This window comes from Diospyros lotus, chromosome 13, assembly GCF_014633365.1.
Source record: "Diospyros lotus cultivar Yz01 chromosome 13, ASM1463336v1, whole genome shotgun sequence".
Taxonomy (NCBI): domain Eukaryota; kingdom Viridiplantae; phylum Streptophyta; class Magnoliopsida; order Ericales; family Ebenaceae; genus Diospyros; species Diospyros lotus.
Window position 1 is genome coordinate 24,565,394 of NC_068350.1, and position 20,172 is coordinate 24,585,565.

At 41.4% G+C, this 20,172-nt stretch overlaps 1 protein-coding gene across 1 annotated transcript in view; it reads left to right on the forward strand.

Moving 5' to 3' along the window:
- The first annotated feature begins 1,584 nt into the window (after positions 1-1,584).
- Positions 1,585-20,172, forward strand: part of LOC127788625 (ricin B-like lectin EULS3) — a 30,808-nt gene continuing 12,220 nt past the window's right edge. Inside the window, exons 1-2 of the mRNA XM_052317121.1 lie at positions 1,585-2,356; positions 2,450-2,572. Of these exons, the coding sequence (XP_052173081.1) occupies positions 1,715-2,356; positions 2,450-2,572 (765 nt within the window). The 5' untranslated portion in view covers positions 1,585-1,714. The remainder of the gene's footprint in view (positions 2,357-2,449; positions 2,573-20,172) is intronic.

Here is a 20,172-nt window from a genome sequence, read left to right on the forward strand (position 1 = left end):
GTGCCATGAACCAGAGCGTGAAAAAGAGTTGCCTCGCTGTAGGAACCAAGCCGACTTTAAGTATCCTTAAGAACTACATCTGTCAAGGTAAAGTCGCATGTCAACTCGCCCATCTATCCCAGGCGGGTGCTAACGACAACCAGCTCTCAAAATTGGCTAAAACAGCGAAATTCATCTAGATTTCCCCCTCTTTAACTTGAATGCTCGCTTTTCGAGCATTTGACCTGGGGGGTTGTGGATTGTACCGGCCCAATCCGACTTATGGCCCACGACCCAATCTCGTCCATCGGCCTAATCTAACCTATGGCCCAAAACTTAGTCTTGTCTCTCGACCTAATCTCGGCCCTTAGCGCTTGGGCTGATCATGATCTCGATCTCGATCGCAGCCCTAGGCCTACGCGCTAGATCTTGGCTCTACATTAGCCTACAGTAACATCATCACAGTCGCATACTGGGTATTCTCACGCTCGCTCAAGATCCCATCTTCATTAATGACAGATCCCATCCTTATTAAATCCACATTAATGAGGGTCTCGTCGGCACCATACCACCCCTAGGGAGTCTCGATGGCGCCAGATATCCAGTCCTATCACCTGCAAACGCATAATGCATGCATATAAGAGGACCTCTCCTCCTCTTATATAAACTAATTTTCTTCAAAACCAAGGTATATTCTTCTTCTAACCTACTGATATTTTGCCATTTCATTCTCTTACTCACTTGAGTGTCGGAGTGCCTGTAGATGCCAATCACCCCTCGACGAATCGATCGCCAAAACTCGTCCCTTGTCACTGCAGGCTTGCCTCTGACCATTCCTTTGGTCATGAAAAAATAATATATATATATGTATATCTATCAAAGTAAAGAATAAGTGGACCTTCTTGTTATTACTAGCACTATAGGGATGCCTCACTTGTATATTGTTGGAATTAATTAATTTAAATGCCTTACTTACACATTCCTAATGAATTTTTAATCATATTTTTCATATCTAAACATTTTTCATAAAAAAAATGTAAACTAAAACACAAAAAAAAAAAAAAGTTACTAAGATACATGTTGCTATCACTCTCGACGTTGCTGGTGCATATATATCGCTACTAGGGCATATGTTGCTCTCTCTTAATTAAACTTGCCAGGTAGAGGGCTTATCATATCATTTTTAGTAGGATTATTCTCTCTCATAACCCCTCTAATTGCATCGGTAGTGTTAATTTTAATTTTCAATAAAACTATTTTAATTTATAATAATTTATTATTATATTATATAAATAACTTTCCAAATCAATGCTAATGACGGATTGACTTACTAAGCAACTTTACACAATCATCTTGAATTTGTAAAAAAAAAAAATATTATTGATCTATTATGGCATATATCTTGGACTACATAATAATGTTCTAATATTTAAAATGTCCTAAGCGTTGAGGTGCAATGAGGTACACTAAAATAATGAATATTTATGTTATTTATGTGTATTGTATAATTTAAAATATATATAAATAGCATGATTTTTAAAAACAAAAAAAAAATCTAGACTATGGATGACAACCAACGGAAGAGGGCCGCCGCGTCGTTAAAGGATGCGACGGGAAGGAGAGAAGACTTACTTTTTGAGTGTTGGCGTTTGGTTTGGTTTGGTTTGGGTTAGGAGAATTTCGTAGGGGAGTGCAGCCGTTGCAGAAAGAAACCTAATATTCAGTCAGATCAAAAATGGAATTCCCGTTCGGGCATCACGCTCACACGCGCCACCACAAGAGGGAGGAAGGGAGTGACTACCCGCCACCGAGCTTCGGAGATGGAAGCCCTCTTTATCCACCGCCATCAAGCGAACCGCCACCGCCGCCTCCTCCCTTCGGAGATGGAAGCCCTCTTTATCCACCGCCATCAAGCGAACCGCCACCGCCGCCTCCTCCCTTCGGAGCTGGGAACCTTCCTCCTCATCCACCGCAATCCTATTCATATTATGGTGCTAACAGCGAAGCGCCACTAGGTGGAGGAGGAGGAGGAGGAACTCATGTGCGTCATAGCTCCCATCACGTAGGGGGAGGAATCTTGGATCATCATTCGATGCATCCTCAACCGCCACCATCCCACAACTTCGATTTTCCAGAGCATCACGTTCACGGAGGAGGATATTCTCCCCCTCAACCACAACCACAACCACAACCGGCTGATTCTTATCACTATTCACCCCATCTGCCCTCTATCCACCACCACCACCGCCCCCACGGCTCTGAATTGGACGAAAAACCCACTGTTAGGGTCTTCACTAAGGCCCGGACTGATTACTCCCTCACCATCCGCGACGGAAAGGTCCTTCTTGCGCCTTCCGACCCATCCGATCCATTTCAGGTATGTCGGCTTTATTTCGTCCTGTCTTGGGCCTATTATTCCTTAATATGATGATGATAATAATGGTATGTGTTTTGGGCATTCCTATGTTAGCACTGGATCAAAGATGAAAAGTATAGCACCAGAGTCAAGGACGAAGAGGGCTTTCCTAGCTTTGCTCTGGTCAATAAAGCCACTGCTCAGGCCATCAAGCACTCCATAGGCGCCACTCATCCTGTATGTTCTTCCTCTTCCTTTTGTCACGTACCTAGACTGATCTATTGTAATAAGGGTGATATTGTAAGGATACTTTGGTAACAAGGAGGGTAGTTATGACTGTATCAACTTGTGACTCAGGGGTGCAATGTACACACGGGAATAACCGCTTTTGGTGCTGACTCCCTAGCTGTGGACCAATTTAAAAGCATGGCCCCAGCTCAATTGAAGGCATTGAATATCATTTGAATTGCCTATTCTCTCTGAATTTTCCTCTAATTTCTCTCTCTTCTCCCCCTCAATTCTCAATTTCCCTCCTCCTTCGACAATTCTTGCCTAATTCTCCTCTAAATAGACAAGAATTACCCCAAGTCAGATCCGTGGTTTGACAAATTGGTATCAGAGCACGCTCTTGGCTGACGGTTTACCAGTGATCCAATCGCGATGGTAGATGAAACACGCATGAAATAGATGGAGATGCAATTGCAGCAAGTGAGAGCCACAGTGATGGAGGTATAGAATAGAGCAGGCTCTATGTAAGAGGCGATCGGGGTGGTGGTTGACAAGAAACTAGAAGATGTTTTGGATCGATTGAGAGGGGACATGCGCAATCAATTCCGAGAGGAGATGTGAGATGATAGTAATATGGTACAAGACCAGATACATCAATTTATGCTAATATTCTGAATTCTCAAGTTAGGCTCAAGTAAGACTATCTCCTGACTTTTCCCCACGAGAGAGATCGGATTTGATACTCCTGGGTATTGGCACTAGTTAGAGGGTGGTCGGATCATTGAAATTGGGGGTTGATCTGATGACGATGGGTGATGATATAGTTGAAATGAGGCCTGAAGTCCTGGTGACTTCCAACCATTCGGGTTTCCCCGTGCCAAAGCTCGATTTACCAGTGTTTGATGAGATGAAACCTTGGTGGTGGATCCAGAGGTGCGAGAAGTTGTTTAACATACATTAGGTGGCGGATGATCAGAGAGTTACTCTGGTAGCTGCATATCTAAACCATGTGGGAGATGTATGGTACCAAGGGTGGTTAAGAATGAGAGGTAGCTGTAATTGGGAGGAATTCGCTGGAGGCTTGTGTGAAAGGTTTGGAAGAACGGAGGACTATAGATGTAGTAGAGGAGTTTAACAAATTAAGGCAGAGTGGGACTGTGCATGAGTATCAACTCAATTTTGAAGAGCTGAACTCACTGATGCTCATTTGAAACCCCTAAATGACCGAGGAGTACTTCGTGTCAAGTTTCATCAGTGGGCTGAGTGATGATCTTAGGCCCATGGTGAAGATGATGAGGCCTAGAACTAAGAGGCAGCGGAGGATGCCCTGCTGTAGGAGCTAATAGTGGAAGCATTGATGAGAAAACAAAGGATCCAAGGAAGGGGAGGCTACGACCTAATTTCATCAGGAGGAAGGGTGCAAGGGAAGGAGTTGAGTAGAACCGAGACAAGGCCCAAATATCAGGCAAATTCATTGCTCGTTCCATCAGTACAACATGGGGGGAGACTCATGGAGCACAGGAGGCAGGTAGGTTTGTGCTATCGGTGTGGGGAAAAATATTTCCCGGGACACTAATGCAAGAGACAACTACTCTTGCTGGAAGGGGGTGAGATGGAAGAAAATGTTGGGGAAGAGACAGTGGCTCTGGTGAATGAATTGGATGAAGAAGACAATGGTGCCATTTCGTTACATGCTATCAAAGGGGTGACCAACACTAAGATCATTAAGGTGGAAGTGACAGTTAACACTCTCATGGTGCTAATTGACAGTGGGAGCACCCACAATTTCATTGATAAAGGGATGGCTGAGAGGATGAATTGTGAGTTAGCCAATACTCAACCTCTATTAGTAACGGTAGCCAATGGAAGTAAGGTGTTGAGCCAATTAGCTTGTTTGGGGTTTTGTTGGATGATGCACGTCATGACCCTAGGAGCAATAGAAGGGCATTATTGTAATAGGGTATAATAGTTTATTAGGGATATTTTGCAATTTGGTAGGAGCACATGGGTGCTGTTAGAAACCAGTTAAGCAGTTAGCTTTGCCTATGAAAAGGCTAATTGGAAGAGGATGGATATCATGTGTAATGAAATGAAAATTCTATCTTCCAAATTCTCTCTATTCCTCTCTCGTTTCTTCTCTAACTCTCCCTCTCTTTTTTGCTAATTTCTCCCCTTCCTTCAATTCTAATTTCTTTGCCAATTCCTATCACAACCCTAACTAACCCTAGAGTTGTGACAAATGGTATCAGAACAGTCAATCCTTAGCTGTGGGTTTGATTCCAGTTAAAGGTCGGTGAATTCAACAGAGTAGGTGAATCGTAGGAAGCTACATTGTAGGAGCCAACGACTGCAATATAACTGACGATTAGTGGTCGCGATCAGATCTGGAGGTTGCTGATCTATAGTGACGGGCAACGATTTTTATGATCAGGTGGGAATTTTGGATCGCTGATGCAAAAGAAGTTATCAAGGTAGCCAGGTTGTAATCGAGAGAGCAAAGCAATTCTCGGTTTCAAATTAAGAGGCAAAGCATAGTAGGTAATTAATTTGACTCCGAATCGAAGACGTAGCGGAAGTGTAGTGGGATTCTTATGATCGTTGACCATCAGTTGTGTCTTGGCAAATTCAATCAGGTGAGCTTCGCTGTTATTCCGAGAAGAGTACAATGAAGCCGGTGGACCATTGGACGGTGACTGGAGTGGGTGACGCGGTTTAGTCGGATGACTGGAGTGGGTGACCAGAGGTTGATGTGAATGGCTAGGAGGTTGCGATCGGTGCAGGAGTTCCAAGTGATTGCGGTTGTGTGGCGGGTTTCTAGCGATCGTGGTTTGGTCGGGCAAGGAAGTGGGTGTTGCGGCCAAGTCACTTGCAGTAGGTTTCTGGCGATTGTGCAGCAGGTTCCTCATGGTGGTGCAGTGGGTGTTGTGGCTGTTGTCAAATTACGGTCGATGATTAGGTAGAACCAGGGGAAGGAAGCTTTGATGCGTCACTGGTTGGGCTATCATTGGCAAGAGGTTTGCGACTGGTAGTGATCGTGACTGGAGCGGACAGACAGTGAAGCTTTTGACCGGTGCGTTGTAGGTGCTGCGACTGACTTGCCATAAGTTGAAGCGGATTTGAGGCCAGGCGATTGTGAACTGGAAGGCGTAGTAGGTGAGTGACCCTCGACTAATAATTTCGGTAATTATTATTTGGAATTGAAGGGAGAAGCAGGGTTTGGTGATTTCTGATCACCTCATGCTCTGAATCGGAAGGAGTCACAGTGAGGTTATCCTCGTGGCTGTAACGGATCAGTGATAAGAATTTCCCTCTTAAATTTTGGAGGCGAGTAGGCCGGCGTTTTCGACAGTGATTCCAGCAAGTATTAGGTATTCTTGCAGCAAGCAAGACAGGATATTCGGTAGCCCTTAGGTGACTCTTGAAGGCCTATCAAAGTTGTTGTAACGTGCAATTTATTTTGGTCTTAAAATAGGATCGACTCCAAAGCATAATAGTGCCTACAATTTGCCACTTCTTGGATCAGTTCAGAGGTGATTGTTGTGAAGCAGATACAGAAAGGAAGTGTTGGATTAAGGATGTAGAGAGCTCCTGTTTATTGGTCTTCGGCTTATACTGCTCGTGAGAAGTCTGCCATGGGGAGCAGTGCACTCACGAGACCATTGGAGTCTCAATTGTAGTCAAAGGATGGTGCATTTTTAGTGGGATGTCCTGCTCATGAAGCCTTGGGAAGTAGTGTGCACATGAGATAGTCGGAGCCTCAATGGTCGCAAAAGAAGGCTGCATTTTCAGCTGGAAACAACAAGAATCATGAGCAGTTTAGCTAGAAAAATTAGGCATGGGGAAAGTTGGATAATGAGTCCAGTCAAGTTGACAAGGAGACAAGCAGTGGGATACATGGAGTGTGCAAGGAATTTGGTCGTATGTTGCACGAGCAGTTGTAGGAATTCGCAATGATAATGATTAAGAAGTATCACTATAGCTTTTCCGCTGAATTTTTTGATAATTATTGCGGAAGTCTTAACAAAGATGACTTCCTTAAAATGGAGCAGCCGAAAAAGGAGTACCCTGATTTAGGCAGTAGAATTGACAAGAAAGGTGGTTGTAACGACAATGCTAGCAGCAACAACAACAATTACGGGGGTTTGGTCTAGGGTGAGTGGGCAAAAGGAGAATTAAAGGAACACACCGATTCCTTTGGAAAATAAGTTCTTGATGGTGATGTTTTTGGGGTTTTGCAACAAGATTAGTCCAACTTTGAGGAAGAAGGAGAAGAGGAAGAAGAGTAGGTGGAAGAAGAGATTGAGGAAGAGGAATTGGAGGACGGTATTCAATCAGTTGACAGTCTCTCAAGCACTCCCATTGGTGCTGAGACTTTTGATGCTATTGATCTACGAAAACAACAGAGGAAGGAGTCCGAAAAGCCACTTTACCAAGTACTTGAGGAGAAGGACAAAAGGAGCAACCAGGCACCTTGCTTGGAACATCCCATACGGATGTTATTGGCTCGAGCACACAAGACAAGACAGTAGCTGCCAAAAACGTTGATTTGCTTAAAGAGAAGTTTGAATTTCTTCCTATAACTGGAAATGATATGGTTGCACGACTAACAACTCAATTGGAACCATTTTCAATGGCAATAGGGAAGAAGTGGATGGCTGGACTTGGTGTTGCAGCAAGTTAGAGTACTCTTACTGTTGAGGAAAAAGAAAAGAGAGAGCAAAAGAAGAGAGAAATACGAGATAAGAACGAGAAAAAGCGAAGAAGAAACTAGTTGGTGAAGATGGGTATTAGAATAGCTTGGTTGTAATAAGTTTCTTGGGGATAAGAAACCTTTCAAGGTGGGGAAATTGTCATGATCCTAGGAGCAATAGAGGGGCATTATTGTAATGGGGTATAATAGTTTGTTAGAGATATTTTGCAATTTGTTAAGAGCACATGGGTGCTGTTAGAAATCAGTTAAGCAGTTAGCTTTGCCTATAAAAAGGCCAACTGGAAGAGGATGGATATCATGTGTAATGAAATGAAAATTCTATCTTCCAAATTCTCTCTATTCCTCTCTCGTTTCTTCTCTAACTCTCCCTCCCTTTTTTGCTGATTTCTCCCCTTCATTTATTCAATTCTGATTTCTTCCCTATTTCCTGTCGCAACCCTAACTAACCCTAGAGTTGTGACAATGCAGGGGGAAGCCTTTGAGGCTGATTTGAGGTTTTTGAAACTTGGGGGATGTCAACTAGTTTTGGGAGTCGATTGGATCAAGGGGGTGAGCCCAATTAGCTTTGACTTTAACAAGATGGAGGTGAACCTGGAGAAGGAAGGGAGGAGGGTGACCCTCTAAGGAAATGTGGACATTGGGATTTGCAAGATGATTAGCAGAAAATGATTGCAGAAGCTGTTTAAATGCAAGTTGTCTCAAGTGGCTCAATTGTTTTCAATTGAGGCAAGGGAAGAGATGGAAGACCAAGAAGGGCAATGCATGATGATTGCCAGTAACTAGGCACCCTCTCTGTGGTAGGTACACGAATTGACTTTGTTAGATACATTGTTGAATGAATTCCAGGACTTGTTTGCAGACCCTATGGACTTACCACCCAAAAGACCCTTTGATCATTCCATACCCCTTTATTCCTAACTCAGAACTAGTGAACATCTGGTCCTATCAGTGTTCTAAAAGGCGCTAGGCGCTAGTCGGGCGCCAGGCTAGGGCCTAGCGCCTAGGGCGCCTAGGCGGAGCCTAGAAAATTTTGATTTTTTTTTAATCGAAGAAATTTGCAATAGAAACCTATATATATATAACCAATAATTTCACTTAATCTTCAAAATAACAATAACATATCATGCCATAACTGCAAAATAACTACAAAATAATCAAATTAAAACAATAAAAGAGCAAAATAATTTTGTTTTCATAACTTTTGTTTTATAATATAATGAAAACAAAATTATTTTGTGCAAAATAACCAATAGCCTCATATAATTTTTTGTTTTCAATCTTCTTCATCATGTAAAAACACATATATTATATATAATTAATAATAATTAAAACTAAATATATATCTAATATGTTAAGAATTGTCTAGAGTTAGTGATAGGTTAAATATGCAGTCTTGTATGTGGTTATGATTAGTTGATAGGCTGGGGGCTTTCTTGTAATAATTAGTTATTAATGAAGGGAAAAACTGGTAATATCATGTCTAGCCCTAAAAAATATCACCCTATTCTCTATAAATAGGGCAGGGGGGTTGAGGGATAGATCACCGCATGTTCTCTTCTGATTTCACGAGAGCTTTGAGAGTGAGAAAGCTGTGAGTTATAGTTTTGTACTCTTTTGGGAGGCTTGTATCGTGAGAGAGGGAAGAGATAAGTCTTGTACTGTTTTCATCAATAAAGAAGGCTGTGCTCGGTGGTGGTTTGAAGGCTGGATGTAGTGCCAATTCAATTGGCATGAACCAGGATAAATTCTGTCTTCTTATATGGTTTGAATATTTTCTTTCTTGTTTTGTTCTTGCACTTAAATTCTATTCTTTTATAGGCTGTTGTGTTGGTTGTGTGTTGTCGGCGAGTTAGGAGTGTTTGGAGGGTTGTTTGATCGGTTTCTTGGAGGGTTTAAAGGCTGCCAGTACTCCCAATTTATAACATAATATATAAATAGAACAGCAAAATAAAATAAAATAAAAAATGAAAAACAGAAACAATGTAACGGAGAGAAATAGAAACCAATAACCAGAGATTCAGAGAGAGAGAGAGAGAGAAAGAGGTTACGAAGGATATGGAGCTCGCTGGCGGCAGAGATGGAGCTTGATGGCGAGGATGTGGTGGTGGCGGTGACGTTTAGGCAGCGAGGAGGACGCGAATGGCATAGGCAGTGTTGATGAAGCTTGACGGCGATGATGGAGCTGGAGGCAGTGATGGCGGTGAGTACCAGCGAGTTGACGACGTTGAGACGACAACGTTGAGGCAGCGGCGACCTTGGGGTGAGAGGGGGAGAGGCTGAGAGACGAGATTAAGAAATAAAATACCCTAAAATTGGCTGATATATAAAGCAAAAAATTGGGCGGCCCAGGCGGTGCGGGTCGCCTAGGCGCTGCTTGGGGCGCTTAGGTGCCGCTGCGGCCGATTAATCGGGCTGGTGCCTAGGAGGCCCGACTAGGGCATACTCGGGGCGGCCAGTGGTCACCTAGAGCGATTTTTAGAACACTGGGTCGTATAGATACCCACCAAAACTCAAGTCAAAGATTGAGAAATTGGTGAGAGACATGTTAAATCACTCTATCATCCAACCTAGCAGAAGTCCCTTTGCCTCACCTGTCTTGTTAGTTAAAAAGAAGGATGGAACCTGGTGCTTTTGCATTAATTATTGCCAGCTTAACACCCTAACTATAAAAGACAAATTCCCCATTCTTATCATTGAGGACCTACTGGACGAACTAAAACATGCTATAGTGTTCTCCAAACTTGACCTAAGGTCCGGATATCATTAGATTCGGATGAACCCAGTTGATATACCAAAAACTGCTTTCAAAATCCACCATGGACATTACAAATTTATAGTAATGCCATTTGGATTAACCAATGACCCAACTACATTTCAAGGCCTAATGAACCATATCTTTGAACCCTTACCTCAGAAAATTTGTGTTGGCATTTTTTGATGATATCTTAATCTATAATCCTACATTTTCCTAACACATAGACCACCTTAGGACTTCATTTCAAGTTCTTAGATTCAATTAACTGTATATCAAGAAGTCCAAGTGTGCATTTTCCTAAAAGCAGGTGGAGTACTTGGGGCACATTATCTAGCTTGCTGGAGTTAGCACCGACCCCAAGAAGATAGCTGCCATGACTGCCTGGCCTAGACCTACCATTATTAGGGCTTTGAGAGGGTTTTTGGGCCTAACATGGTATTATAGACGCTTTGTTAAAAACTATGGGGTAATTAGCAAGCCCCTAACATAATTGCTCAAGAAAGATGGGTTTAAATGGGATGAGAGGGTTGAGGGGGCATTTGAACAGTTAAAGATGGCCATGAGCGAGATTCTTTTACTGGGGTTGCCTGACTTTAACAAGCCATTCACCTTAGAAACAAATGCCGGTAACACCGGAGTAGGGGTTGTCCTAACTTAAGATGGCCGGCCTTTGGCTTTCCTTAGTTAGGCCTTGGCACCAAGGACTTAGCATCTACGATAAGGAGCTCCTAACTGTACTTATGGTAGTGGATAAATGGAGGCATTACCTAGAGAGGGGGTAGTTTGTAATCAAAATTGATCATGAGAGTCTTAAGTTCCTCCTACAACAAAGGCTACACACCCATCTGTAGAGAAAGGGCATGGCAAAACTCATGGGGCTCAATTATGTGATTCAGTATAGAAAGGGGAAGGAGAATGTGGCAGTTGATGCCTTATCCTGATGCCATGAAGAGGGATCAAGTGCAGCCATTACTGCGTTGGTGCCTGATTGGTGCCAAGAAGTGGTAGTTAGTTATGAGAAGGGGGAATGGACAAGGGACCTATTGGAGCAATTGAGTAAATATGAAAATAGTAGGTCAGGGTATACTATACTTAATGGCTTACTGAGGTATCAAGGCCGATTAGTGGTTGGGGACTCTGAAAACCTAAAGGAGAAGATACTCCTAACATTGCACGAGTCCCCCATCGGTGGGCATACTGGAATTCAAAACACTTACATGAAGGTTAAGCAAGTGTTTTACTGGCCTAACTTGAAGAAGTTAGTGATAGAATTTGTCTTTAATTGTGATACATGCAAGCAATGCAAGCATGAATCAGTTGTAAGACTAGGCCTTTTACAGCCCTTGGGCATCCTAGATTAGGCATGGGCCAATATTACCATGGACTTCGTAGAAGGACTACCTAGATTAGAAGGGAGAAATTGTACATTAGTGGTGATGGACTGGCTTACAAAATTCAGTCATTTCTTGGGCTTGTCCTACCCATTCACTACTCAAGAAGTGGCCATTTTTTATGGATAATGTGGTCAAGTTATATGTGGTCCCTCAAACGATTCTCTGATAGAGACAAGGTGTTAACAAGTCTTTTTTGGCAAGAGTTACTGAGGTCTCTAGGATCTAAGCTATACATGTTTACAACATACCATCCAGAGACGGATGACCAATCTGAACAAGTAAACAATGCTTAGAGACATACTTGAGGTGTTTCTGCTTCCTACAGCCTAAAGGATGGGACAAGTGGCTAGCACCCTTGCCTGGTGTTTCTTTTAGATAGCATACTATCTTTCTTACTGCCTGCATATGTTCCTTGGTTGGGTTGTGCATAAACTCACTTACTAGGCTGATAGTAAAAGCAATGTCAGGTCTAGCATGTGAGAGATAAATCAATCGTCCAACTAATCTCTAGTACCTTCCCTTATCCACTGGTTGGCTACTAGGGCTTTCCCTTAATTTGATATTAGGCTTTACTTGTAATATCCAAAACTTTGGGTTACTTTTGAAATAAGTGTATGAGAAGAAATATGAAGTTTCAAAGGAATTGGTAGAAAATGACCGAATCAGTCAGAGGCAATACCCAAGAGCTTAGATACCTAAGGAAATAGGTATGACCCTAACAAACACCTTGAGATATGATTTATGACATTAAAATAAATCGGATTAGAAGCGGTTTTCAGTACAGCTTTGGATCAGGCTAAAAAATTGAATTGTCATAAGAGGCTTCCGAAAAGACAACGGAACCTTCAAAGAAGTCAAATAGTACATAAGGAACAATCCTTAAGTGATCTCGGAATGAAACAAGAGGGTTTCACAATCAAAGCGTAATTCCAGGCCAAAGTATAATTTTTGAAAATTCCTGTGGGAGGTCGAAACGACATTATTTCTAAAACTTCGGTGGTCAAATGAGAAGTTTAGAACATGAGGGTCTCAATAGAAGTTTTGGAAAACTCAGGGGTCTTGTGGAAAGGGTCAAAATGCATTTCAAAAGTTGAGAGGGGTGAAAGTGCAATTTCAGAAAAAGTTGGGCAACTATGGCCGATCAAGCTTTCGGCCACCCATTCCATCATTGCTTTTGGCCACGGGAAACTTGAGGAAAAGGGTTAAGGGACCTCTGGGCTTGGCCTAGATCGATCCATGGCTAACAAAACGGATCGAAATGGTCGGAATTTCGGCCAAAAGTGGCCGAAAGTTAGCCACTGTGATCGAGGTTTTGGGCCATTTTTCGGTGGGTTTGGATTGATCTAAGGCAAGAGAAGACATCAATGGCCTCGGATGAAGTAAGATTTGTCGTTTATAGGCTCGATTTTAAGTATAAAAAGAGATTGAAATGGTTGAAAATTTTCAAAGTTGGAGCTTGAAATTGAGCACGTTAGAAGGCAAATCGAGTATCAAGGATAAGGGGCTTTTGTTCTTGGGTTGGTGAGGATCAATTTTGGAAGAAATGGAGAGTTTTTGTGTAAGCTTAGTGAGGTTTCGAGGGGTCGTTGAAAACTGAGGCGGGTGGGTTCGGCTGAGGCTATAAACCCCCGATTGGGGTATCTCTAGGCATCCTTTCAAGTAGCCAAGCCAGCTATCGTGATTGACTAAGGGAGGAGATCAAGCTTGAAGCCAAATCTAGATTTTCCGATGTGCTGGGGTCGGAGAAGACAATCGGCGCATGAAGCTCACGCGCCAGTCATCACGAGTAGCCACTCACCTTGGCGTGTGCGGGCGTGTGGCCTATTAGGTAATTTTGAATTTTTTTTAATATTTTTCTAATTTTATTTTAGGAATTATTGTGGAAAAATATTTGGGAAAATATTTAAGTAGGTATTTATTTTGGAATATTAGTGAAGAAAAATGGAAATAAATTGAGGAAAAATAGGGTTTAATAGTTATTTGAATAAATATGATGAATAGGGTGCTTTGTGGCTCAAAATTGAGTGATTGCGCGACTTTTGAGGCTTAGCACGCAAATCGAGGTAGGGCACGCTTTTCGAGGTGTCTTGAACCTTAAGGTGAGTGATTTTTCCCAAAACCTTGTATATGATATGATTGCTTATATTATGCATAATACTCATGAAAGTTATGATCATTTTGTTATATTTGCTCATATACTATTGCATGGAATGTCGTAATTTTCACATGGCACGATATTATTGATATATTGATACTCGTGCATGGGATTGGGATGTCGCCCTGATAGTGTAGCTGTAATTCCCCAAGGGCAATTGAGGGAATAACGTTAGGATTATCTTGAAAGCATGTCGGGATTTTGCTTAGGGTTTCGTGTTGGACTGGTGGGCCAGGGAAGTTACACTAGGGTATATGTTCATTCACGTACTATATCATGCATTTATGTAACTGTCATTTTAACCCTCACTTAGAAGATTTATCTTCTAATGTTGGACGCATACATTCATGTAACTGTCATTTTAACCCTCACTTAGAAGATTCATCTTCTAATATTTGACGTATGTCCTTGGAATATTCCACATTCTAAGCGAGACGAGCAGCCGGAAGGGCAAAGGTGTGGTTGAAGCGTGATCGTGATAGAAGTTTTTGTGGGCCCTATGCAGGGCTAAGTACCAGTCATTTCAGTCATTTATGTTATGTGGTTTTAATGGTCATTGTAATGACGTGACGGGCAAATGACATGTATGAACCCGTGTATGTTATGGTTTTTAAGGTTCTGATCTCATTTCCACTAATGATTATGTATTTCATTTCCTTAGTCTAATTTTGGGAATGTTATTGCTATATGAATGTGTTGAGGATTTTAGCTTGATTCACATATAAAAAAAAAAAAAAATCCTAGCATATAATACAATGCCTTGAAGAGGCTGGGGCGTTACACTACTGGTATGCTTGCTCCTTTTCCTCCTAACAAACCTATTTCAGTTAACAAATCCAAGATATACTTGCATTGGGATAGAAAAATTCCTGCCTTAAGATTAACTTCTATTTCCAAAAAATATTTGAGAGCACCAAGGTCTTTAATCTTGAATTTTCGAGCCAAATTTTCCTTGACAACTTCTTGTTCTTCGCCATCATTCCCAGTAACAATTATGTCATCCATATACGCTAGGAAGGCAATCACCTTCTCTTCACTTGAGTGCTTAATAAATAGGGTATGATCATCTCTGCTTTGGTAATATCTCATAAATCTCATGGCCTTAGAAAGTCTGCCAAGCCAAGCTCATGGGGACTGCTTGAGGCCATAGAGGGCCTTCTTAAGCCCGCATGCCTTCCCTGAATCTTCTTTCTAGAATCCTGAAGGTAATTCCATGAATACTTCCTCCTCTAAATCTCCATATAGGAAGGCATTCTTCACATCTAGCTATTGTAATTGCCACCCAAATCAGGCTGCTAGTGATAGGAGTATTCTCACTATTGTCATTTTTGCCATAGGAGCAATGGTCTCAAGGTAGTCTACTTCATAGGATTGAATATAGCCCTTAGCCATCAGCCTAGTTTTATACCCTCCAAGGTTCCATCTGCATTGTATTTCAGGTTAAAAATCCACCTACAACCTACTAGAATGACCCCCTTTGGTCTAGGTACCAGCTCCCATGTTTGATTTTTATTTAACGCTCTCATCTCCTCCAACATAGCTTGCTTCTAGTTCTAATCTTTTAGAGTCTCATCTACTAACATAGGAATAACAATAGTATCCAAGGATGTTAGGAAGCTTTTGTGCTTTTGGGATAGATAGTGGTAAGAGATAAAATTAGCCAATGGATGTTGAGTACAACTTCTAACCATTTTTCTAACAACAATAAGGAGATCCAAATCATTAGGAATATAGGGTTAGATGAAACTGGAATTGAGGGTTGAATGAATTCGGTACCTAGAGTGAGGTATGATGTTAATGCAAGCTAAGGATCCAGAATGGGCTGAGGTCTTCTTTTGAATGCATAAGGAGAGCCCTTAAACCTGACTAGGATGGCAGTTACGGGGCTGCTTGATTAGATATGTCATTTTCATTGAAGGTTGGTGAGTGTAGTGAGGGAGTAGATGTGATAGGCTGATCAATCTCTGATAGCTTACTAGAGGTTGTTGGAACTGATTTTAGGTTAGGAAGAACATCACCAACACTTTGGTCACCATACTCTATATTTTGCCCCCGGGGACCAACACTAGAGGAGCCAAAGAAGGGTTTAGATTCAACAAAAGTGCTGGAATTGTGCTGATCTAGCCTTGATCCTAGAATATTCTAGGATCAGTGTTCTATGTAAATATCATGTAAATATAGAAAGATAATAATGGTAGGATGCTTACAATTATTTCTTTCCTTCTTTGCTAGTAATCCTCTCCTTAAAAGAGGATGTTGTACACAATTATTTTGTGTTAATGAAGAGATTTCTGGGTCTGATTTCTAAGTTGGTATCAGAGCCATAATCAAATCACAGCCATACACTCTGAAAAAAAACCCTAGGCTGCTCGGTCAGTCATCTGGAATCAAGCCGCCAGCGCCTCTCCGGTAGCAACCCTTAGTTGCCGCCAATCTCAGATCTGTCGGCCTCTCTCCATTGGCAACTCTCAGTCGCCATCCCCAAACAGCTCCAACGCCACCGACCGTGTTCCTAGATGCTGCTGGCCGCTCGCGATCCCTATGCTGTTGTTCGCGATCCCTGCTCACGATCCCTGCTCGCGATCCCTGTGCTCGTGATCCCTATGTCGCTGCCTCCCAGAGTCGCTGCTGCCTTGTCCCAGTGTCGTTGCCTCCCAGAGTTGCTGCTATCTCAACCTCCCATCACTACTGTCGCTGCCTTCCAAAAGTAGCAGCTGGCCTTACACCAGTGGCTTCTTTCCTGATCATATCAAGTAGTTTTAATCCTTCTCAGCCATGTTCGAAGTTACCTCTGAAATCTCTACCGTTGCTGTCCCAACAAAAATGCCAGCAACCCAACCAACCCATTCTGTCCAAACCCATTCTGAAATCTCTACCGTTGGTCTCAATCAGTCCGGATGTATACTCGTGGGCAAGGGAAAATTGGCTATCTTACCGGGGACAAGAAGGAACCTGCAACGGATGACCCATCCCATTTTATTTGGGATGTTGAAAACTCCATGGTAATGACATGGCTAGTCAATTCCATGGATGAAGATATCAGTTCCAATTATATATGCTATCCTATTGCAAAGGAATTGTGGGACAATGTCAATCAGATGTACTCTGACTTGGGGAATCAATCTCAGGTTTTTGAATTAACTCTGAAACTGGGAGAGATCCGACAAGGAGATAATTCTGTCACTAAGTACTTCCATTCTTTGAAGCGGTTGTGGCAAGATCTTGATCTCTTCAACACGTATGAGTGGAAATCTACAGATGATTGCAACCACCATAAGAAACTAGTTGAAGATAGACGCATTTACAAGTTTCTGGCTGGCCTTAATATCGAGTTTGATGAAGTGCGAGGAAGGATCATTGGCCGGTCTCCTCTTCCGCCTATTGGTGACGTATTTGCCGAAGTTAAAAGAGAGGAAAGTTGAAGGAGTGTCATGCTAGGAAAAAAGGCCACTGGTGAGTCACTTGAAAATTCTGCCCTAATTGCTGATTCTACTGTCTACAAGGCTGCAAATTACCAGTGCCAAAGCAATGAGCGACCTCGGGTCTGGTGTGACCATTGTAACAAGCCACGCCATACTCGTGAAACTTGTTGGAAAATTCATGGCAAACCTGCTAATTGGAAGAGCAGTAAGCAAGGAGACAAGAGCCAACGTGGGGTCCCTACTGCTAATGTGGTCAATACCAGTCCCTTCAACAAAGAGCAAATTGATCAACTTTTGTAGCTGTTAAAATCCAATTCTTCATCTGGTATTCCCAGTGTTTCCTTGGCACACACAGGTAGAAAACCTAACGTCATTTCTTGTCTTCATTTCTCTCCATGGGTTATAGATTCCGGAGCCTTTGATCATATGACTAGTTCTTCTCATTTTTTTAATACCTATACTCCTTGCTCTGGAAATGAAAAAATCAGAATTGCCGATGGTAGTTTTTCACCTATTGCTGGCAAAGGACTTATTAAACTAACTGCGAATATTCATCTCACTTCTGTCCTTTATGTTCCTAACTTAGCCTGCAATCTTTTGTCAGTTAGTAAACTATGTAAAGATTCTAATTGTCGTGCTACTTTCTTTGACTCTCATTGTGAATTTCAGGACCAGAGTTTGGGGACAATGATTGGGCGTGCTAGGATGATTGATGGTCTTTACTACTTTGATGAAATCTCTGTTGGTAATAAAAAAGCTCAGGGCTTTAGTTGTATTAGTTCAATTCTTGTTCTAGATACAATTATGCTATGGCATCTTAGACTAGGCCATCATAGTTTTGCCTATTTGAAACGTTTATTTCCTGAATTGTTTAAAGGAATGGATTATTCTCTTTTTCAATGTGAGTTGCATCTTGACAAAAAATCATCGTTCTACATATTTACCAAAACCCTACCAAGCATCCAAACCTTTTTATATAATTCATAGTGATGTTTGGGGTCCATCTAAAATTTCTACTCTCTCTGAAAAATGGTGATATGTTACCTTTATTGATGATCATACACGTCTGTGTTGGGTTTATTTGATGCACAAAAAATCTGAAGTGGAATACTTATTAAAAATTTTTTACACTATGGTTGAAAATCAATTTCAAACCAAAATTAGTATTTTACACTCTGATAATGGCACCGAGTATTTTAATGAGCACTTGGGGGATTTTTTGAAAGCTAAAGGTATTCACCATACATCTACTTGTTGAAATACTCCTCAATAGAATGGCATTGCTGAACGTAAAAATAGGCATTTACTTGAAGTCGCACGTGTCAAAATGTTTTCTATGCATATTCCAAAATATTTGTGAGGTGAAGCTGTTTTGATGGCCTCCTATTTGATAAACAGAATGCCCCACTAAAGTGTTAAAAGTACAAAACCCCTCTAGAGTGCCTAAAAGAAGTTTTTCCCAACACTCGGTTACATTCGGATCTTCCTATCAAAGTTTTTGGGTGTACTGTGTATGTTCATATCCCTAATCAATTTCGTTCCAAACTTGACCCTAGCGCTATCAAATGTGCTTTTTTGGGTTATGCCTCTCATAAAAAAGGCTATAAGTGTTATGATCCTAATACCAAAAAAATCCATATCAGTATGGATGTTTCGTTTTTCGAAAAACAACCCTATTTTACCCAAAATTCTCTTCAGGGGGAGACACATGAAGTTGACGATAATTTTTGCAATGTTTCTATCCCACTTCCAAATGCAATTTGCCCAACTCAAGAACCACATGTTTCTAATGATGGTCACTTAGGAGATTCTAGTTCTTTGGTGCCAAGTGAAGGGGTTTCTCATGCAGGGAGAAAAGTACTACAAATCGATCATCATGATTTGAATTCTTAGCTTCAGGTTTATACTAGATAGAGATTTCATCAAAGGAATAAAGACCCGAATGTCAACTCTACACAAAACCAGTCTGAAAACCCAAGCAATGGCACTGTAAGTTCAAGAAATCCTACTTCAACGTCTAGTTTGCTTCCTTCAATTGTACCCAATAGTTCCCCAGTTGATTCTTCAAATATTAACAATTGTTCTTCTACTATTCCTGATCTTGATATTCCTATAGCAATTAGGAAAGGTGTCAGAAGTTGCACACTACATCCTATTGCTAAATATCTCTCTTACCATAGATTATCAAAAAATCATAAAGCTTTCACATCTAGGATTTCATACTTGTTTGTTGCAAGGAATATACATGAAGCGTTGGATGATCCGAATTGGAAATTAGCAGTCATAGAAGAAATGAATGCTCTAAGGCGAAGTGACACTTGGGAGATAGTTTACCTATCCAAAGACAAGAAAATAGTAGGATGTAAGTGGATATTTACAATAAAGTGTAAGGCTGATGGGAGTGTTGATAGATACAAAGCCAGACTAGTGGCTAAAGGCTTCACCCAAACTTATGGGATTGACTATCAGGAGACCTTTGCTCCTGTTGCTAAAATAAACTCTATCAGAGTCCTGTTGTCTCTTGTAGTAAATTCAGATTGGCCTCTACACCAGCTTGATGTCAAAAATGCGTTTCTTAATGGTGATCTTGAAGAGGAGGTCTTCATGAGTTTGCCTCAAGGATTTGAAAAGAAATTTGGGAGCGACAAAGTATGTAGACTAAAGAAATCCCTGTACGGTCTCAAACAGTCACCGAGAGCATGGTTTGAATGCTTTGGAAAGGCAATTACCAGTTATGGCTTCCTTCAGAGTCAGACAGATCACACTATATTTTATAAACACTCAAAAGATGGCAAAGTTACAATTTTGATTGTTTATGTTGATGACATTATTTTAACTGGTGATGATGAAATAGAGTTAGCAACCCTCAAGAAGAAACTTGCGAAGGAATTCCAAATTAAAGACTTGGGAATTCTAAAATACTTTCTTGGAATGGAGTTTGCAAGATCCAAAGAAGGTATTTTTGTCAATCAGAGAAAATATGTACTTGATCTTCTTGGAGAGACAGGTTTACTCGGTTGCAAGATGTCAGAGACTCCCATTGAGTCTAATGTGAAACTACAGGCTGCTAAAGTTGAAGAAGTGAAGAGCAGGAACAATATCAAAGACTTGTGGGTAGGTTAATTTACTTGTCTCATACGCGGTCTGATATTGCTTTTGCAGTTAGTATGGC